Genomic DNA, 23,059 nt, shown 5'->3' with positions numbered 1-23,059 from the left:
TTTGTGTCTGCCCTACAAGCCCTTCGTGTTGTGTCCCCGTGTGCCGTAGCAGAACGGCTGTGGCTGCGAATGTCGCCCCCATGTCTTGTAAAAGCAGTGCTGCACCGAACTGTGTGCGCAAAAGGCGCTGCCCCGCGCTTGCTAGCGTGTCTGATGCGTTGTGATTCGTAGAAAGCTTGTGCCATGCGTGCGTGTGTGTGTGTGTGTGTGTTCGTTCGTCTCTCCCGGTGGTTGGTCGGACGCCCGGCTGCTCCCTGCTCCCCCCTTTGTAACCCAATTCTTCAGGAGCCACGCAAATGCACCAAAACCCTCTCTGTGCTGTGGAGGTAATATATAGCTGTCAACATATATACGTCCAAAGCACTGAGGGGGTTTTACTCACTCCTCATCGAGCGAACGCACCCTAAATGCCGCAATCCGTGCCAGAAGCGTCTTTTTGTATGTTGCCCACTTTTCTTGCTTCTCTCTTCTCTACTCTGGTCGTTCTTTCTTTTTATTCTGTCTACACTTGGCTTTCTCTATCTTGCCTACTTGTCATCTTGCACCCGAGAAGTGTTGTTGCCGCAGAAACGCATAAGTTATTGTCTAGCTTTTGTTGGCTGGGAGGTCCGCGCATTGCAGCAACCAGTACGCGTTACTTCCTTAGTAGGAAGTAACGTGCGGTTAGAAAACCTAAACTTTAGTCTTATAACAAGACCCCAACCACTCACTCTGCACAGGGTGTGTGCAAGAGCGGAGTTTGGGCCTCCCGTACAATGAAGGCAGAGCCAAAAACTTGTGCACAGAATATCCTGTCATAAGTGACGTCTTTAATGCAGTGCATTTGTACCATGTGGAATATCCTTGAGCAGGTAGACTTCCGGATAGGAAGACATTCAGAGAACATTCTTAAACTTCAGTAGTTTTTGTGAAAGGCTTTTTTAGCAGCTTCACGTCAAATATTATGAGAGAAAATGGCGAGAAGGATACAGGAAAACCACACTGTCTTTTGTGTTTATTGCGTTTGCTATATGTCCCTTACCATGCATTTGTAGAGAAGGTTTTCAGTGGAGCGTGCAGTAGTAAGCTGAGAATTCACGGTCCTTTATGCGGCATTCCTCACGGATACATAAGAGAGCCTTGAGAATCGTATGCGTTGGACGTACCGTGACATGTTTACTTTAGGGACTTTCATGTTCCTTTAACGCCACTCATGCAAATTGTTAATGTTACGATTAAATATAGTCTCCCAGCTGCATGATTAGACAGATACTTTTAGTCATTCACTGTGTAGTAATACTTCAGCGAGAACAACGCTTTTCCACATTTCGAAGGCACAAACCCAAACTACGAAAAAGAGAATGAACGTGCAGAAATGCCAAACTCCTTAGAAGCTCGTATTTTGAATATTATTGTGTCGCTTCACAGCTTTGTTATATCAGAGTGTGCGATAAATTATTCTGGTATGACAATAATAACATATCACGACAGCTTGCCTGTAATTAAAACATAAGCATGTACACCCATGTGAAAATTTTGTTCCAATTTAGGTCGTAGTGGTTACAGACAGCCTTTTACGGGCTGTTATCCATGATCAAGTTATTCTTGTTTCTTAAATAGGCGCTTGAAAGTTACTATAGAACAACACTCAATACATAACTATCAATATCTCACGCGCGTAATTGCAACAGTAAGCGTTGCGAAGGAAAATCATGTGTCCATAGTGAGCCTAACATGTTCTTGTTCACCCATTAGCTGTGGCGCGCACACACTGTAGAAAATTGGTCAAGAATTCAGTTGTTTTATGCAATAGTACGCAGTTTTATAATAACAGAGGTTATATAATAAAAACGTTATGATTACCTAGGAAATTATTGTGCTTGATTCAATTCATATAACTACATAAATTAAAGAAACCGTTTCCTTAAATAAGAGCAGTGCCCTGATATTTTATATGTATATAATGTTGTAGATACATTAGGATAATAATACTGATTGATTTTTCAACTGATGACTTTTATATTTGTAGTCCCTGACAGCAACGCAGACCTTCGCACTGGAGAAACCATAAATAGAGGCTCCAAAAGAAAAAAATGACAGGGACAGATATATGCATGCCAATGCCACGTAAAGGCATTTCTAAAGGAGTTTTTCGTACTGCAGTAAACCGCCTAGAGGTCAAAAAGAAATTACCTATTATTTGCAGTTCACCACAGAACGCGCAAAGTGGCGAAGGTGCCTGAGCAGACCTGTGTTTGCACAAATTTATATTCGGTAGCCGGCACTGCCGCGTCGTGATAGCTACTTCTAGTGTACGACTTTGACATAGGCTCCTCGCCAGAGATATAATAAACGGCGGTGTTTGGTAGAATTCGCCAGTGCTATGTCTCCAAAACTTCCATAAGCGCACGCCTGCAGAATCGAGTAGCAGTCACATAGGCGTCCTGGAGTGGTGGTTCTCTTTTTTTTTTGTTAAACTTACGCTTAAAACTACATAGGGCAAGGTTTTCTGAATGTCCTTTGTATTCACTCATTATTGCTTTGATTTCACTCGAGGTAAAGTTTACTAGAGGCACTAACGTCGCCCGTGTGTGGTCACCTGGCACGCAGTGAGTGTGCGCAACGATAAAACTGTCAGAATTCTGCAACTTCGCGGGACTACAACTTAAATGTAGACTGCGAAGCTATAAGACATGAATTAGCATATGGCGTCACCAAGCAGCGTTTCTATCCTTATGAACTGTATCCTTATTGTTATACTTATTTACTATAAGCGGTGATAAAATGTAACGCTGCACCAGACCGCAAACTGCGTTAAATGGTACCTTTCTCTACGAAATGCACTGCTCTCTGCTTGTTGCATGAAAATCTATAAATATGAATGCACTTTTAACAGTAATGCTACCCGCTAGTATATTGGTTTTTCTCACGTCTTATCAGGGAAGGTCGCAAACACCGCTATATAGTACTGCACGCTGTCCCAACAACGTTTAATTAAATGGTGAACTGGTGTGGCCAGATATGCCACATTGTGGACAACAAGGGAAAATATTGCCAAGAACAATCATGAAAGAATGTGCTAAACACAATCAAACTTGATTTATGACCCATCGTTAGCATGCGGCTAGAACCGCCTCTCTATCGGCTGCTATAGACACTGAAGACAGGCTTTCCTGTATCCACGCGCAACTTCATGGCCAAGTCGATTGCCTCGGTCACGATGTTCGCGCCTTGCCATTGCAAACGCCGCACAAAATAGTAGACATAGTAGACTTCACACACTGCCAGCAAGATTCACACATTGAGTTATTTATTTTAGCGCTTTCGTGTTACCCGCCGCTTAGAGACGTAAGCTGGAAGCACAGCGCCATTACTAACGTACCCTTGAGGATCATGCCACTACATAAGATTTCACTGTTTCTCAGACGTACGACCTTACTTCACTCGCTCACTCGTACTTTTTTATTCTAAACATATTTTTAGAGCAGTAGGAGGAGGAGGAGGAATAATCTTTATTGTAAGAAACTAGCAGGTTTAGGTGGCCGGGCCTAAGCCTCCCATGAGGGGTCGTGAAGGGCTTGCCTCGACACTGCCTCATGGGCGTGCTGGGTCGCCCAGGTTTGGTCGTAAAGAGCGGGGCTCCGCAGAAACTTTTTTTTATTCTAGACATATTTCTAGAGCAGTAAACTTAATGTAAATTTATTCCAGGCATGAACTCACTCCGGGAATTTGGCAGTAGTAGCATACGAATCAACAGCATATAGAAATGTCTCACCAGCACTGCTGTGTCATCCAGCTACGTCAGAGTACGGCGGGTAATACCACTTATCCACGCATGCATATTTCGCCCCCTTGTGGGTATCAGTAGAAAAAAAAAACAAGGAGTCCTTCCACCATGGTCATTCCCAATGGCAGTTGAGAAGCGCAAAACTGTGCTCGTATAGTTAAAGTTCAAGACGCTGTTACGTAACGAAAGCGAGTGCATCGAATAGAAATGTCAAGTCCTTATAGTGTGTGTCACGGCATCCACCTGCGTAACAAAAAGCAATATAATCTTTACTGAAACAACAGACCGATTGTCTGTCATGACGTGTACCTTGGGAACATGCAGTTCATCATGCAGTTCAGCGTTAGCGAACATGCAGTTCAGCGAACATGCAGTTCAGCGTCAGAAGTTTTGCGCTTGCTTCGCAGTATTCTTTTCTATTAGCATGCCAAGTAAAAGTCAGTTTCAGATCACCATCACTGGTGTTAGGGTCGCCGAAAGCCACTGTTCTCGACGGATAGACATTTAAACAAAAAATCATGGTTCGCAGTCTTTTATTTCCTGTTCAAGCCTTACGAATCCGGCTGCCTCTTCTTTCACACATTTGTTGATCGCAACGTCGTGATCTCCCTGTTTAGGACCATTGCAGAAAGCATGCGCTCAAGCATTTTCACGACAGTCTGCTGTCGAAGCTCTCAACGTAGCTGGTCTGACACGTCACTCGAGGTTGCCATGAAGCTAAGGAATCATTAGGGGTTTACGCAGACTGCAGACTAACGCGAATTTGATAGCTGTAGTCAGTCCACAAACTTGTTTGCGTAAGCGTTGTACCGGATACCATAGCCGTAGGCGTGAGACGCTGGACAGGGGGTGACATCTCGTGGCGCCTAGATGAAGCAGGCAAGAATGAGATTGTTATTGCAGAAGAATATTGAATTCTACTTCCCTTCTGGTGGAAATTGGTGGCAGCAGCCTAATATCAAGTGAGTCGAATTTGTAAGCTTTTGTTTCTCTCAACGAGACCAGGCGAAAACAAACAAACACGTCTATAGTTGTGGTTGCGGGAAACCTCGCAAGATGTTGGTGCCGACGGCCGATAAACGAATATTCTGTTAACCCTTCGCGTAGTTCTGAACTTCTATTAACTGTAAGCTTCGTACTATCATTTCCTACAAGCCTCGTGTGTATAGGCTTATAGGTTACGCTAAAGGTCACTTGACTAACTTGCTTAGAAGTAGACGGCTCAACTGCCCATGGGAATGGCCACTTTCGGCGACGCACTGTCCTTCTCACCCGACTCCCAGAACTTGCGTACACCCGCGCATTGCGTCCGCAGGAGTACACAGTGCAAATGACGTTCAGAGAGCAGTGGCGGGACGAGAGACTCCAGTACGACGATCTGGGCGGCCAGGTGCGCTACCTGACGCTCACCGAACCAGACAAGCTTTGGAAGCCGGACCTTTTCTTCTCCAACGAGAAAGAGGGACACTTCCACAACATCATCATGCCCAACGTGCTTCTACGAATACATCCCAACGGCGACGTTCTCTTCAGCATCAGGCAGGCCTCTTTCTTGTCTCTTCTTTCATCGGGTGTGTTTCGCGGTACCCGTGGGAAGTGTCTGATGAATATACGCGGGGACAGCTCATCTTGGCAGTGCAGCGAACTCCACGGACGCGGAGCTTCCACGCACACACATAAATGTACACACAAGAGGGGAGGGCAGAGAAGGGGCGGCCACCCTTGGAGGGCGCTTCAACTAACCTTCGCCGCTCCCCCCCCCCCCCCGACTGGGAACACTGCGGAGGCCTTTGCGCAGAAATGTTAATACTCAAGCAGTAACGCAGCTTGCGGCTGATTTTGGTTGGGGTCGCTCGTACTGCGAACACATTCAGAAAAAGACGTATACACAAAAATAAAATGTAAATGGGAGGGAGACATTTACGTTTTTCAGTGTACGTTTCAGCGTCATATTACGCCTATATTTTTTCTGACAACTCAACGGTGAATTGGTCGCGGTTCACCGAATCACATTTAACGGATGCCGTGTTTAGTTTGAAAATTTTGCGTGAACATAGTGTGGTGCTGTCAAAATATGGGGAAAAAATAAGAACTGCATTCCTCTAATGTAAATGATAAATTTGTTTCGCCAACTACTCACCGTAACTGCATAATTATTAAAGCAGTATTTATTTCAATAAAGAAAGCGAGAAAGCTACCATTATAATTAGGTACTATTGACGCGAACACAGGCATGCATTTAGGTTATGTAGTTTCTACAGCACAGCCCCAACAAAAGCTGTCCCCAGGTATAGCACAATGCCCATGATAGAAAACCACGCCGCTGTAGTGGGGTTCGTGGGGTTAAGCCTAATGCATGTATTATGTTTGTGCATTCACATACATTGTCCAGTATCTGTTGCGTTATTGGTTACGTATTCAAAAAAATTGTAGTCTGGTTTTTGCTCGATTTGCTTGATATAAAACGTTCTCGCAGTCACGCCAATGTAACACGATGTCCTACGGGCCTGTGAAGTATTTCAACTAAAAATATATACACAAATAAACATCACGTGCATGCACGAGATCCCGCGTGTCCCTCGCTAGAGGATGGACAATGAATAAGGTGCCCATTTGCATAAAAACCGCATGTACAGTTTATTGCAATTTTGACAACAAGATGCAGGCTACTAGTAGACAAAGGGCAAAGATTACACAGAAGTTATGTGTAATGCTTGTTTCTGTCATAGTTAATTGACTAGTGTCAATTTGGAGTCGCCAAACAAAAATAAGCTGCTAACGTTTATCGGCCTTTCAGAGATAATATCGTGCTTGTGTTTAATATGATGGTGCGGCTAACGTGCTGGGTAATTTTTTTTAACTGTTCTTGCCTGAATCAGGAAAAATGAACACAGCTCAGTCTACAGTAGTGATGCATATCGAACAGTATAACGCAAGACAAGGGAAAACGCTTATATTTACAAGGGCAGATATCTCCACTTTCTTATACGTGTGTGTGTGTCTAAGTATGCGCGCGTATTTATTATAGTTTTACACTGAACATTTTATTGCTGAACATATTTGAGGTCTTCTGTTCTTACTCGACGTGATCAACCCAACTTTTTTTCGTATTTATCAGTCGACGTTGCGAGTCTTGTCGTTGATTCCCATACCACATTGCACGCTCATACCAGTATATATTCCCATATATGCGGGTAAGATGAAAGAATAATGAATGGTTATAGCAGTGTGAAATGAGTGGTTATAGCAGTGGTTATAGCACGTGTGAAAAACAACCCAGGGTTGCAAGACTGGTTGAAGAATATTGGAGTAAAATAGGAAATTTACGCAATATTATTAAAAATATAACAATAACACGTGTCAAATTAATGAAAGAGTAACTTCTTGTTGCAAAAGAAATCGCGTATTTCTGGGCGAACAACTTTGTAGCTGAATTCCAGAGCCGTCATTTCTAGGGAAACGATCACCGGTGAATCAAATAAAAGGATTTTTTATATGCAAGAATTATCACTACTCAGTCACTATCCACTTGTGTGTGATTGTGTGTGATGAGATGTGCTCATAGGCGGGCGAAGGGTTACTCATTAAAATTGAGGTGGGGGAGAGGGCGAAGGCTTATTGCAACGCCCCCTTTACATAGTCAATGTGTGGGGCAGATTTTGCTTCCTCTCCGTACTTCATAGGTGGATAGTGGGTTGCCCCAATCATGCGCCCGCCTGTGGATGGGCTATAAAGAGCAGCTTTATAACATGCCTATCATCGCTGTGTCTCGAAGAATATTTTCACAAATTTTACGAGCTTGTTCGTTAAAGCATTATCACGTATAATAAATCTATTTCAACTACAGTCGCGTTGAGACATATGTAAAAATGAAGCCGGCAAGAAACTTACGCACAATACTATTTAGACAGTGCCGCCGATAGTGGATAAAAGGTATTTTTATTCCTAGCATAAAATAGTTTTGCGCTTCGGGAAGGAAAAAAAAAGATAACTTGTACTGTATCAGTGCATTTTAACGTGAAGCTATCCAGTATTATCCTCATTCATTTCTAGCTCAAAAATAGTTATTCTTGCTATCTAGAATTACGGTAGCAGCAATATGTTGTCTGATTAATTTGCTTACCTTTGTCTTTCTTTCTTTTTTCAGAATATCCTTGGTGCTTTCATGTCCAATGAACCTGAAATTTTATCCTTTGGATAAACAAATCTGCTCTATCGTCATGGTGAGCTGTAAGTGTTTCCTTTTGCAATACCTTTCTCGCGAATAATGGAATGAAAAAACTTTATTTCGGTCCTGCAGAACGCGCTTAGCGCGTAGCGGGCGTCTCCCGAATAAAAAGTCGCTAAATAAGGCTCGTACCCACAAATGCTAAACTGAATCGGTGTTTCGTGCCACTAGGCGATCGCCTTCACTGATCCGCCGAAGTAGGTTAGAGGATCAGATATCACGCTGCTAAGCTGGAGGTCGCGGGCCCCATTTTCAGTCACGGTGGGTACATTTCTATGGAGGAGAAATGTAAAGAGCACCAGTGTACTTAGATCTAAGTGCACGTTAGAGAACCCAGGTGATCTAAAGTATTCCGTGATCACTTACTATGCCATGCCGCTTAAAGCAGCTAACAATACCATTGCTACGGCACATAAAATTTAAGAAATTATTAACGATATCTTATTTTTCTTCTGTAACAGTGTGCTTACATTTGCACTTACGAGTAATTCTACTGGAAGAACGATTTTCAATAGGTGTGTACGAGTCACACTCTCTGTTTGTTCTCTTCTCTTCGTGGTGGTATGTATATATTTAAAAGCTAGACGGTGGTGCTAACTACAAAATATCAGTCCTAATTATCCTCCCAACTAAGAACGTCTAGGCGATAGTGCCATATGGTTTTCTTTTCTTCGTGCAACACATGCCGACTCCGCGCATGCCGGCGTCATTGCTGAGTTCTAGACATCTCGGTGTTAACTGGGACAAGAACGACAAACGAATTTATTATATGAAAAGTATTTCTTTGCGGACCAAGGAATCTTTCACCGGCTGTTTCTATCTATCTATCTATCTATCTATCTATCTATCTATCTATCTATCTATCTATTTATCTATCCATCTATGCATGCAGCCGCCTACGTCTGGTCACTCTTGTGGTCATATCCTTAACTTTGGCCCCGCAGCGGTGGTCTAGTGGCTAAGGTACTCGGCTGCTGAGCCGCAGGTACCGGGATCAAATCCCGGCTGCGGCGGCTGCATTTCTGATGGAGGCGGAAATGTTGTAGGCCCGTGTGCTCAGATTTGGGTGCACTTAAAGACTTTAACCCCAGGTGGTCAAAATTTCGGGAGCCCTCCACTACGGCGTCTCTCATAATTGGTGGTTTTGGGACGTTAAACCCAACAAATCAATCAATCAATCAATCAACCAATCAATCAATCTCCTTAACTTTGTATTTACCGAAATTGGCACAGCAGGGCATGAGTGTACGGCAAACACAATCAACAGATCGTGATACGAAGATGCGATGGCTGTCACGTATGCCATGAGACGCTTTCCCTCAGTAACGTGTGTGCCCCTCTTACTATGGCCCTAGCGCTTGTGTGTCCACGTGTTATTCACAGACAATATCAACTCGGTAGAAGCGGGGTCATTCTTTGCATAATCTGCAGCATACTTTGCCAAACAAATCTTGTTTTATTTTTATCAGCTATCGAATTCCTAGCCAAAGCCATTCACGTCGAACGAGTTCCACGGGTGACTATATAGTTCCTTCAGATGCCTTTAACACAGTGCCACGCTTTAAGCAAGCAGTATCGCGTCAAACTTGAAATAAGGTTGTACACAACGCGAAGACAAGGCATCTATAGAATTCACTTACTCTCAAGCAAATGGTGCACCACCTTTCTTTTTTAGTTAAACTGTTTTCGTATGCGTAAGGTGGTAGAGTGCCAGATTGAGAGCGAACAACTGCATGTAACGCAATTTCCTGACGTCGATCACAGAGAAAAGTGAAACCCAATCACCGGTGAGGGCTAGATCTTTTTATGAAAGCTGCACGGTATCGTAGTCCATCAACCACTCCTCCATGACACATGTTTCCATGTATAAATCTTCACGCACTTAGTGATCTGGTGTACTTAGGCACTCACCCATATATGCACAACAAGTACGACACGTATATGAGCATAAAAACATCGAAAAATTTGCTACGCCAGCTCAGTTAACAGTGAGATGGCGATACTCATTGCCTAGCCATACAAAGTGTAGTTACGTTTATGACCGACTTGTTTTCTTCTTTTTTTCTGTGTAGATGGGTACACAACAGAGGACCTGGTTTTCCTATGGAAAGAGGGGGATCCTGTACAGGTCACGAAAAATCTCCACTTGCCACGTTTCACGCTGGAAAGGTTCCAAACCGACTACTGCACCAGTCGGACCAACACTGGTACGTCAACTCCTTCTTGAAATGCCGCAGACTCAGAAAGTCCTTAAAAACACGAAGAAATTTCAAATCGCGTGCTATATTCTGAATTCCTTTCTGGTAATCAAGGCGAAACAGAGTGCCCGTCAAGAAACATGGCATATATTCTTTAGAAAAGCACCTTGTTTAATTGCTTCATGTTCGTAAGTGAAAGGCTTATAAAATGCGAAGAGCAGCCGCCTTGCATTCTACTGGGACGTGTCAAGTCGTCGGTTCAGCACCGCTGACTTTTCAGGTGGACATAATGTAAAGACTAGTCAAGGGGCCAGTCTGTATAGGCGGCGGAGAGCGGAATGTGGATGATGTCGTCATTATGAACCATAGTGACCTCGTATTCCATCAGCGGTACAGGCTCGTCCGGGGTCACCGCACCACACAGAACTAACTGCCCAGAGGCGGTGACGCTATTTTCTGCGCTCGTATAAGCCCACACCGCCCACCTACAGCGAGTTAGGTGCATTGACCTTGCATCATGTAGGTCACAAGCCACAAATCTATGAGTTAATTCAGCAACCCATAAGTGCCGAAGACAAGAGATTCCAGCGTGTTTATTTTTCCTTATCAAGGGCATGTGCACGGTCAAAATCGCACTCCTTTCAAGTGGTCCAGTGGCCGGCTGTGGACAATGACGCAGTCTGGAGCTGCAGTCACACAGTAGCTGCAAGATTGCATTTTTATGCTACGTTGCAAGATTTATGTTTCTGTTGCAGCAGATGTACATGCATGGTATCACGCGGTGTGTCAATGCATGTCGTCACTATGACCTCAGCTTCTACATTTATTTTTTCGAAGCGAGGCGGCTGAATTGCTTGAGAGGTCACTGTATACAACTGCGATTAACGCTGTACGAACAGCAACCATCTACGTGTCCTCTTCTATGCATTTTTTTCAATGAATCTCCTCGTAATCTCGTCAAAAAACACTGGTTTTTAACCACACGCTTTAATCACTTTTTAGTGGGCCTGTGTATACACCACTTTTGAATACGTCATTTAACGATTAACATTCGTGATCGGGAGAAGTATGAGCCTTCAAACTCGGTTGGCGTTGCCGAAGAAGAAGTCTGACTCAAGTCCACAAGAGGGTATTCACCGCGCTTTCGTACTTGCCAACAGCGATTTAAGCATGTTTTTTTTCATTGGCGTACGCAGGCGAGTACAGCTGCTTGCGCGTGGACCTGGTGTTCAAGCGCGAGTTCAGCTACTACCTGATCCAGATCTACATCCCGTGCTGCATGCTGGTCATCGTGTCCTGGGTGTCGTTCTGGCTCGACCCCACCTCGATCCCGGCGCGAGTGTCGCTGGGCGTCACCACCCTGCTCACCATGGCTACACAGATATCGGGCATCAACGCCTCGCTGCCTCCCGTTTCCTACACCAAGGCCATTGACGTGTGGACCGGCGTCTGTCTGACCTTCGTATTCGGCGCGCTCCTCGAGTTCGCCCTGGTCAACTACGCCTCGCGGTCAGATTCACACCGGCAGAACACGCAGAAGCAGAAGCAGAGGAAATGGGAGCTCGAGCCACCCCTGGACTCGGACCACCTGGAGGACGGCGCCACCACATTCGCCATGGTGAGCTCCGCCGAGCCAGCGGGCCTCATGGCGGCGCCGCGATCCTGGCCACCACCGCCGCTGCCGCCAAACATGGCGGCCGGCTCCGCGCAAGCCGGCGCCGTAAGCACCAGACCACCAAAACTAGCGTTGCGCATGCGCACTCTGGCACGCACGCCTGACTGTGCTCTCTCTTTCCCATGCGTGGCCTCCACGTAGTTCATTTATATTTCGGCCCAGTGTCTCAATTCAACCAGCTCTCCATTCTACAGGAGGACTTGTTCTAGGGCTATTTGGTGTTTGCTGACCGCCATATATAGCATAACGCGTAGACATGGATCCAAAAGCATGAATACATCCTGCACGTGTGCAGCGGGAGGACTTCCATGCGAAGATACGGAGATATACTACGCGGGTGCTTGTGTTGCACGGGTTCGTGTCTTTGTACTTGTGTCTCCGCGGTGCACAAGGACCATCAACCTTCTACAGGTCACTATAAATATGAGATAAGGTAGGCATCGTGTGAAATGAGCCTGGTTGGCGTAGATTCTTTATTTTGAATGGCGTCAAGAACGTTGACACTCAGGGTTGTAGAAAATGCAAGAGACGTGACATGTCAAGTTCCAACTGTCAAATAAGTTTTAGAAGGAGAAATGGGAAGAAATTCATCCTTTTATTCGCTATAATCAAGAGAGGATTGCAAGCTCAACAAAACCACGATTTCTTTTACTGTATTTGTTTTCTTTTTTCTTGCGAGTTTCCAACCTGCGCTTGCTCATAGCCAAATAAATGTATAACTGTTTCTGTTTTTAATAAGACTTTTCACAGCTCGTGCTTCTCTTGTAATGTGTACCTTGCTTTTTTCTGTCACCCTTTTAAGAGCCGGCTACAACGTAACACAGAAAACTCTCTGGTGGCACAAAGCAGAAAATAAAGAGAGAAATATATTGTAGTCACAAAATGAGCAAAGCAAGGGGCTTTTTTTTTCACATCCTTCCATAGCTATAACTTTGTCACACTTAACCACCCAAGCATCTGTACTTCTGAAGTAACACAACAAATGTTCACGGATTTCTCATAAATTTCACAAGCAATAACTTCGTATCACACCGTGAGATCGTGTGCAGCCTGGTGTGAGAGCTGTTAAGTATTGCATAAATAAATACTGCTATTGTGTTAGCATCGTTTTCTCTATATTTCGGGGGGGGGGGGGGGCTTTTTACTTCAAAAGCAAATGAAGCAGCCCCATATTATGAAATAAGTGAATCATCAAATTAACTGCAGATAGCAAACTGTGAAGGAACTGCTGTAATCTTCTTTTGTGAATAGCACGAGCAACACAGTCCTCTACTAAAAGAAAAGGGGGCGGGGAGTACATTTCTAAGAGCACGAATCTTTGAAGAATATACAGTTGGATCACCCTCCCATTCGGGTTGTATGGTGCAATCTATATGGCATTAATTGCAGAGTAGGAGCTTCAAGCCGACTCTAAGCCGTTTCTGCGGAATTATTGTTTTTTTTACACGCAGTGGACATCAGTGTTATTCAGTGCTCTGTGTTTGTAGTATATTTATACAGATGTAACGTGAGTGCTGAAGGTCCAAGTTTTATGTTGTACTTTCTTTAAACCGTAATTACCGCGTATTGTCTAATTAATCACATCCTGTAGCACTGCGTCTGCAATTTATAGCTGGTATATACAAGAAATTAGGCGTCATATATTGCCAGTGTTTTCGAACTTTGTTACTCCACTACGTTTTCCTTGTAGCTGTAAAGAGGTGTGATAACAAGCTCGAGTGTACTACATTCTCAGCGACAACCACACGAGGGAGACGCTTTTTTTTTTCTTTCCACGCTTGCAGGTGCACACGCACCGCACATCATCAAGATGTGCACATCTTATTGACCACAAATGTTTACTACACACATACAGATCATCCGTTCATTTAATGATGCATTAACGTTCAGTTGACACGAGTTTTCGGCATTTGTAATATTACTTAACTGCATTCAATATTCATCCAGTGTTCCGACATAGTTTTCATGTGGTCAACCGTTAAACCAGTATATTCATTAAGATATGCGATTTTAATGTACTTCAGTGTTGTACAAACAAAAAATTATAAACAGTGCATGTCGCTCTAGCCAACGATAATACAAGTGATATCGTCGTCTCCAAGGCTTCAGCGTTAAGGCAGCTACAAAAGATAAGACCTCTTGTCTGAACAGTGGCTCCAGCAACACGCTCTGTTGAAAGATTTTTCGCCTTTTCGAGCTTCTGTCTTCAATTGACCTTCTGCATTCCTATGCAAACGTTATATGAAGGCTTGTACTAAGCTGGTGGCCATCAATTTATATAACTTGAAACAGCTTCCTTTCAAAGCTGAGATCGTACAAAAGAATGGTCGCGAGCTTTGCATACAGCCATTATACGCTTAAAATCGTCTTCAAATAACCATCCATAGCCCACCATTATTTTCCTGTGGCTTATACATACATTCATTGGCGCTTAGACGCCCAGTCTTCCCGATGAAACCATACCTGTTGCCACATGCGAACTTTATTATGAACATACATTGTAGTCACGAGTACGAATCAATTCAGCAAAATTTATTTCTCGGAGTGGCGAAGACATATTCACATTCCTCAGTTAGCTGATGATTGATGGCGCCTCACAGATAGGGATATTGAAAAAAGACGCTGCTGGATAACACTGCGCCACAACGCTGCTGTATAAGAAGTAGTTGATCTCAATAGATCACTTTTTTTTCAACTTGTGGGCTTTCTCTTCAACACGCACGGTATGCCACTAGTTGGCATGTTTACATCTACGCACGACTTCATGGTTTGTGAAATGTTCCGTTCACATTTGTACAAGTGCGAACATATAGCTTGCTTTGGCGCTTTTATTGCGCTAACAGCATGCTGTACTGTTCGTATGTCGGCCTACAAAAACCTCACAGCTTCCGCAAAGAGGTATACGGTAAGCCTTTTCGGATCACTCCACCTCATTCCAAATTTCCAAGAAACTTTAACACGTTTTTGTACTGCAACAATCATAACATTACCTCTCCCTACTGTTGTATACGTTATTCACAGCGCAGCTGTTTATTTTCAGCAAAAATTAGGGGACCCTAAAGCTTCGTCTTCAGGAGTTGAATGCGATAACGACATCTTGTTCCTTGGGTGTATTTCAAAAACTTCGTGCATAAAACATTTTAGAATTTGATATGCACCCACTATACGTGGCCTTATAGGAATAGACGCCATAGCGTGTGCGTTTTGTAGTGGGGCACCGGCTTTCAACCACTGCATTTAGCTGCTGCTTTCACTGCATTTTGAAGCAGAGGAAGTTATTTTCACTGTTTTGACAAGCAGAGGCGTGGCCATTTTTTGCATGTTATTTAACAAAGTATTTGCGCAATCAATACAAATCAAGCCAACAAAAGTAGAATCAAATCGCGAAAATAGGCACTCAATCGTTACTCATAAACACTCAATGGCTAACACAGCGTGAGTTCCGCACATAGAGAGTTCTTCACATCGTGTTATGCAAACAAAAAAGAAGGGTGAGGTCAAACAGTTCTCTAAGATGGAGTATCAGTCCGGTCTAAAGTCTAGCTCATCGTAAATGTTTTGGAGGTGGATAGCCATTTGAATAAAGTGAGTGCTTGAAGAGGTGGTGGGCTCTGCATTGCGGTCTTGCATTCGTGTCTTCCACAAGCTGTGCATACCCATGAGGAAAAACATGTCATATGGTACTTCATCAAGCGCTTCTGGTAGAAAATAACGTGTCGTGAGAGAATTTAATGACGAAACGTTTTTTTTTAGTGCTCGCTGAAGGACATGCCAAAACACTATGGCATCTTTGCAGCTAACAAAGCAATGTTCAATCACTTCCGGCACATCACATAGACGGCAGTTAACAGACGGAATAAAAATACCCTTTCTTTTTAACCATGTGTTTACCGCCAATGTTTCAGAGTGGAGTTTATATAAGAATGTTTTTGAATTCGGTGGAATGTACATTTTGCGCACTCGCTTCAACACATCGTGGCCTGGAAGATTGGAATACAGTGAGCGGTACAACGGAGGTGGGAAGAGTGTACTCAGTAGGTCCTTATACAGCACCTTGTGTGATACTGTGCACAGGTATTCTACAGAAAAGCGAGCTTTAAGGAACTCAACTGCGAGGTAAACTTCCTGCATGAATCCCCGCAAGCATGGGTGTTCGGAGAAGTTGGATGAAACAATTAAATCTGGTAAGCAATCAACAAGTGTAACCTGCAAGAAGGAACGGATTACAGGATGGTAATTGTCTCGAAAAAAGAAGAATCAGGACACTATTTGCCATAGATAAAGGTGTTTTAGTCCTAACCCATCCTCACTAACTGGCTTGAATATATTATCACGACGCATGGGCTCAAAAGTCGAAGACTATATGAAAGTAGCAAAAATTCGATGAAAGCGTTGTATATAGAATCTTGCGCAATGAATAAGTTGCAATACATAGTAAAGCTTTGTTGCTAAAGAAGTATTGCAAGCTTCAGCTCTCCCAATGATTTAAAGTGCATAGGGAACAAATGTCTGGGCCTGTCGTTAAAGCTTAGGGACGCATTCCTTCCAGTAATGCGCACTGAATCTATATGCATGCAATGATACACCGAGGTATGTTGGAGGAGTTCTTGTCCAATTAATCCCTGCAAAGTGGTTCGGTGTGCTTCCCCACAAGCCAAACCACATTCCTAAACGTTTATAGGCATTTAAACGAGCTCCTGATACTCCGCCAAACTTTTCAATACTATATACCCCATTTTCGACACTTGGCTTATCTATGCAAAAGAATGCAACATCATCTGCATAAGCTAATACTTTAACCTCACTGCCTAATATACTGAAGCCACGAATGCAACTCGACTGTATTATGCATAAGCGCAGTGGTTCTAGATAAAGTGCAAATAGGAGAGGTGACATCGGACATCCATGTTTTACAGAAGAGCGAATAGAAACAGGCTTGAAGAGTTGACAATTAACTATCAGACGAGTTGAGCATTCATTACAGCATAGTTTAACGCCTTTAAGAACAACCTGGCCAACATTGGCTTGTTCGGTAAGAGAAAAAAGAAAGTGGCGTGGCCGTGTGGTAGAACATCCGCTTGCCACGCAAACGACCCGGGTACGATCCCCACTTAAACCAAAAGAACCCGGGTTCGGTCCTTTTTTTTATTATTCATACATACCCTAAAGGCCCATCCGGGCATTACATAGGGTGGTTTAAGTTGTACAATAAATTTTCAAATCAAAACATTGTTATTATATAATGAGAAATGGTAAAGAAAATAAAATACCGTTCTACAGGCAAAGATGCAGACGGGGAAAAAATGGAGACATGAAAACTCAATAACAGGGGCACGGCATTAGTGCGAAAAAATATAAATAATATATACAGAAAATTGCCATAAAAAGAAATACAATAATAATGAAAGAAAAATCAACATAAATACATACATAAAACACGCATCAATATATTAGTCATATGTCCAAGGCAATATTCAACTCATTCACAAAAGCGATGTCCCCTGGTAGTGTGTTCCAGTTATGTATGGCTCGAAGTAATGGTGATTGCTGATACATGTTTGTGCGTGCAAAGAAAAGCTGTATTTTGAATTGGTGATCAACCCGTTTGGAAATATTATAAGGTGTGTTTATGTGGGCTTCACGAAAGCAGGATTTACTGTGATAAAATGTATGAAAATGTGACAACAGTGACGACAGTCTGTGTTTTTCAAGGGGGGGTAATACAAGGAAGTGTGTAATATCTGTAGTGCTGTAGTTTTGAGAATACTGCTTGGTGATAAGTCTTTCAGCTCTATTTTGTATTGAGTCGAGTTGATCGATGAGATATGATTTATGTGGGTTCCAGATGATGGATGCATATTCAATCTTTGAACAGACAAGTGTAATGTATGCTAGCTTTTTAGTGGTAGAGTTCACCAAGTACACGTTTCTTTTGATAAATCCAAGTGTTTTCGACGCCTTAATAGTTATCTTATCTATGTGCTCATTCCATAATAGATCATATGATAAATGAATTTCGAGATATTTAAACATGGATACCTTTTCAATGGGGGCACCTTGAATTTTATATTGGTTCTGTTCTGTTTTATGTGCTCTTGTAAATGGCATGGCCTTAGTTTTAGAGGAGTTGACTTGCATTTGCCACTGGTGACACCAAAGGGCGAATTTACTAAGATCGGACTGTAATGATTCGTAAACTTTGCTGCTGTCAATGTTTCTGTAAATGATGCAGTCATCTGCAAATAATTTGATTGTAGATTATAAACCATTTCAAATGTCGTTTATGTAACCGAGGACCGACCCGTGCGGAACACCAGACTTTACATGTAAAAGCGAGGATGTATGTCAATTGATATAAACTGAATGGCTTCGGTTGGTCAGAAAATAAGTTTTCCATGCAATGATTTTGCTGTTCATGTTCAGATTCGTTAACTTCATCATTAGGCGGATGTGTGGAACCTTGTCGAATGCTTTTGCAAAATCAATGAATACAGCGTCCATTTATCCTCCAGGATTTTTTCTCATTTATTTATTTTATTTGCATCGTTCTTTATTTTTCGGTCACGCATAAGATGATGATTTTTCGCTAGCAACCAACGACACCGACGACAACACCGGAATTTATGCGTGACGATCTCATTAACGCTCTCGTGTTAAAACTCCGGGTTCATCCGCTCAAAACGGGGCTAGTATGTGCCACGAAAAGCAGGTAAAACGTGTCGAGCAGCTCCCAGCATATAATAGCCATGCATAGCATAGTACAGCAGTAGGATGGGAAAGAAGTGTGAGTCTGAGGAGGAAGGAACATATGAGGGAGGGTAAAGCATAGCATTGTCTTGTGTAGTATACTATAGCAAAAAGGTGTGAAGGGGAGTGAGAGGAGCACTAACGTGAAGGTGATGAGGAGGGAAAGCATAATGAGAAGAGATAAAACATGGCGTAATCATTTCTAGAACGGTATAACAAGGAGGTGGGAAAGGAAAATGAGAGTTGGAGGTTTTGATATGAGGATGAAAGAAGGACAATGCGGGGAGAGGTTAAAGCACAGCATAGTGTTCTTTAATATAGTCTGGCAAGGGGTGAGAGAGATAATAGAATGTAAGGGAAATGTGAGTAATGCCACCGTTACGTTGTCTCCTCAGTCTCCGCGGCACTTCTGGGTAGCAGCCCCTGGTTTGTTTGTCTTTTTTCTTCTTCTTTTCTTTTGTCATAGTGATCACATATTCTTGTGAAATCGTGTACAGTGAAAAATACTCTTTACATAAATATGGTCTGACTTTTGCCACCGTCGAGTTTTGTCATATAACCGAAATAACGTTACGCCTCATACTTCGTGATGGTCTTGCATATCATCACGGCAGCTATCCGGTTTCGAAAAGCGTTTTTTTTTTTTAGAAAAGAAAGTAGACTGAATATAGGCAAAGAGTATAGGAAGGAAGGAAGAACAACTAGAGAAAAGGCAAAGAGGTTAGCCAGGCACATGGCCGGTTCGCTACCGTACGCTGGGTGAATGGGAAGGGGGAGTATAAAGATAAGAGAGAGAAAAGAAATTCTTTGTTCCTAACGCTTTGCACTATGAACATGAAGCGTGTTTACAAAATCGTTCAGTGGCGAATTATATGAGCTCATGCAGCCACAGATCTTCAAGGTGTAAGGTACATTGCCATGACTTCCGGAGTTACGATAAATTTAATTCGGTGACTGGCGTGTTTTCAGCTGGACGTCTCCTGACGACGCGATGCCATGGAGTAACGCACACGGCTGTCATAATCAATTGCTTCTAGAAAAGTTGTCTGTAGCAACAAGGCGCCACTAAAAGACGTATGCTGAGACAAACGAAGTGGCCTTCAAGTGATTTCTGAGACCACTGCACGGAACTGTAGATGATTCAGCAGAAAACATTTTGCCTGTGTAAGTGAGAAATCCACTTAGCAGAGAGCCGTACTTGTATAAAAGCCAAATATCTTGGGCCTCGATTTTGAGACTGTATATGAACAATAGCAGCTGCTTACATTATGATATATACAAATGCTCGAAGCAACCAATAAGGTCTTATTTTGCGAGACTTACTTTTTTTTTCTACAGTCCTTGTTATTCGTCGCAACCGTGCATAGAACTATGTTGCCGCTTCTTCAAGACAGTTCGCCTTGGGTGAAGGTCAAAGGGTATGAGAACTGTACAATGATTTGAAGAGAGACGTTGCTAATAACGGCGTATGACATCTTACATATGAACACATACCTTTTTACGTATGTGTGGCTGAAAAGCATGTGTAGTATTAAATCAGAAAAGCATTGCGCTCAAATCCACCTTTTTTCGCATTTCTTGATTACGCAATAGTTTTTTTCGCAAGCAAAAGGTTACCTTTGCAAAAACGAACATACACGCAGTCTCCACAAGGAATTGGTATCGCTCTGACACCAGTATTTGAAGTAATGACTACTGCATGCAGTGGTGGTTCACGGCAAAACTAACGCAGTTGATATGTTAGCAAGCGCTATGATTGGGTTATTCAATGAAGATCACACACAGGAAGTATAGCGCGCGTGGTAAAATGACGTACTGCGACTGAATGTCTACGCAGGATGTGGTCTACACGTTGTTGTAGTATGATAGGCACGTATCTCTATAATGGGCGTAGTTGGGAAGTAGTGTCGTGAAACGTTTCACCAATTTAGTCCTTGAACGTGGCGTGCAGTGCAATGTTCTGTATTCTCGACGCGAGCACCGATCTTTCCCACTTATGCTGCCCTTCTTCTTTTCCCTCTCGCTCTTCGCAGAGGCCGCTGGTGCACCACCACGGCGAGTTGCACGCCGACAAGCTGCGGCAGTGCGAAGTGCACATGAAGACCCCCAAGACGAACCTTTGCAAGGCCTGGCTTTCCAAGTTTCCCACGCGATCCAAACGCATCGACGTCGTCTCGCGGATCTTCTTTCCGCTCATGTTCGCCCTCTTCAACCTCGTCTACTGGACAACCTACCTCTTCCGGGAAGACAAGGAAGACGAGTGACAGAACACGAACGCCACGACAGCCGCCATCCGACACCATCGTCACTACGGACACGCACTCTGTCGCGCGCGCACACCACGAAGACCGGCGCGCCCGCCTCGCGTGGGCCGCTGAAGAACCCGGGAGCCGGTTGGCGGGGTGGGCCTACACGCCCCGGCCACTCGCTTCCTCATCCTCCGTGCACGCTCGAATCGTCATAGCCACAGCCAGAAAAAAAAGGAAAAAAAGAAATATACCGTGCGAAAAGTGCCCGCAACACCACATCGACGCCACCAGCGCCGCCATGAGCTGTATAAGCGGCTCCGACAAGGTGGCCGTAGTGCAGCCTCCGCTACGACCCTTGATTCCCTTCGACACCAGCAACGAGGAAGGGACCTTGTTTCGGGCCATCCCTTTACCGTTGTTTTCTCACGAAAGATCATTTGTCAGCTGATGCTGAAATGGAAGTGGCGGTTGAGGAATGAGTGTGAAAGAGCGGGATAAGATACCTGTAAGCAGGAAGAAAACGTTGTCGTTGACGAGATGTTATGTCCCATTACGGCACGATTGGTTGTTGCACTCAGAGTTTTGTGTAAACTAGAAGAGTTTATACGTGGACTGTTTGCCCGAACGTAGTCGTAACTCTCGTGTGTGCCACGTGTTGGTCTACTTTTCGAACCGCAGCTGTCACTCAAGAACAACGCCCTATCACCTGGGCACATTAAGAGCTTGATGCGTTGGGTATCTCATCGTTACCGATGGGGGTTGCATCATGAGGCTCCCGAATTTAATCAACTTAATAGTCAGCTCACAGCGCCATTGCCGAGCGGTCGGGGCTTAAAGGCGCGGCTGAGTGTCAGGAAGTGCGGGCAGAGGCAGTCCTCCTTGGTCATACACGAGAGCAATGTCTTCGGGCAGGCGCCTCAAAGGTTGGCGCCGAAAATCATGCGTATCGTGAAATGGAGTGACTGCGATCCATAACAATGTAAGAACTTCTCCCAAAGCCGTAGTGATTGATCTAGTTAGTCAGAGCGTACGTAGGGATGCGAAAAGTGTGTTCTTTGACGCTTGCATATCCAACCTCCTTGGCCCCATGCGTACCCTTCCCTAGCTCTTCTCCCCCCTTAAGCAAGCTGACTGTCACTATAGAGGGTTCAGATGTTTATACCGCGTGTTTCTAGAAAGACAGGAAGCTTACGTATGTTCTCAGTGTTGAAAAAAAAAGTTTTAATTTCTGCAACGCTCTAATGGTAGTGCCGTCCCAAACAGGAAAAAAAATGAAGACATCGTGGCCATGTACAGCGACGCACCGAGAACTTGGTCGCGCTCTCTGTTTTGCTTAGGGAACCCCCACTGAGATGTGATCAGCCTTTGTTTCGGGTGGATCAGCGATGTGGTACCATTGTGGGGCTGCAGAAGGACAATGGTGAAAGCGGTGTGCGCTCGAGGCGTTTTAAGTTGTGTCACTTGCGTGAATGACGTGTAAGCACTCGTGTTGACAGTGTGTACGTTGATATTCTTCTCGTGTCTTTTCATGGTGTTCGTTGTGGGGGAAAGGAGTCCGGGCACCGGCTCCTTTCCCGGACTCTGGGCTGCATAAGCTCTCGCGACACTTCACTGTGTACCTCTGAGCAGTGCCTCAGTTCGGCTTCGACTCTTTGTCTCTTTCTATCTCTCCTTCTTTTTTATGTGAATGCCGAGGAAATGTAGGCCACCACTACGGGTCGATGGTCCGATGACGTCCTCGACTCGCTTGTGTTATGTGTACGCGCGCGCTCCGCCGAGTCTTCCACCGTGTGTGTGATGGCTGTGGAAGGGCCCAGTTGGGGAACTCTGGAAAGGGTTGAGTCTGTGCGGGAGGAGCTACAGAGACTACCATTTCTCCAAATTGTCCGTTCCCGTAAAACACTGCAGCCTTCTAGCCACGATGTCTCGTAGGCAACAGTCTACCACCGCTATCGGTTTTTTTATTTCGCGAACAAATGCTTGCTGTTAAAGCGTGTCCCTCGAAAAACGAAAGCGCGGAGTGAACGAATGGCTTCACTCACCGGCGATGTTCGGAAGTGGCTGACACGTCATTATTGCGAGACCGGAAGTAAAACAAAATCGAGAGCGTCGGAAAAAAAAAGAGTTGCGAAACGGGGTTATTTCGCGCATACCTAGCGTCATGTCGGCCCTGAGTTTGTGTTACGTTTACTCATC

The 23,059-nt window shown here is 44.1% G+C and overlaps 1 protein-coding gene across 11 annotated transcripts in view; it reads left to right on the top strand.

The window, feature by feature from the left end:
* GluClalpha (glycine receptor alpha 1) overlaps window positions 1-21,080 on the top strand; it is a 212,081-nt gene extending 191,001 nt beyond the window's left edge. For 7 of the 11 annotated variants that reach the window (XM_075893425.1, XM_075893423.1, XM_075893434.1 and 4 more), the window contains 5 exons: window positions 5,082-5,305; window positions 7,914-7,996; window positions 10,067-10,201; window positions 11,389-11,912; window positions 20,648-21,080. In XM_075893425.1, coding sequence (XP_075749540.1) covers window positions 5,082-5,305; window positions 7,914-7,996; window positions 10,067-10,201; window positions 11,389-11,912; window positions 20,648-20,878 — 1,197 coding nt within the window. In that variant the 3' untranslated portion in view covers window positions 20,879-21,080. The remainder of the gene's footprint in view (window positions 1-5,081; window positions 5,306-7,913; window positions 7,997-10,066; window positions 10,202-11,388; window positions 11,913-20,647) is intronic. The other 4 variants (XM_075893427.1, XM_075893426.1, XM_075893432.1 and 1 more) reach the window with 1 other exon arrangement.
* The last annotated feature ends 1,979 nt before the right edge of the window (window positions 21,081-23,059 follow it).

Source organism: Rhipicephalus microplus, chromosome 4 (assembly GCF_043290135.1).
Source record: "Rhipicephalus microplus isolate Deutch F79 chromosome 4, USDA_Rmic, whole genome shotgun sequence".
Lineage (NCBI taxonomy): Eukaryota > Metazoa > Arthropoda > Arachnida > Ixodida > Ixodidae > Rhipicephalus > Rhipicephalus microplus.
The sequence above is the reverse complement of the archived record's forward strand: the minus strand, read 5'-3'. Positions and strand labels throughout refer to the sequence as shown.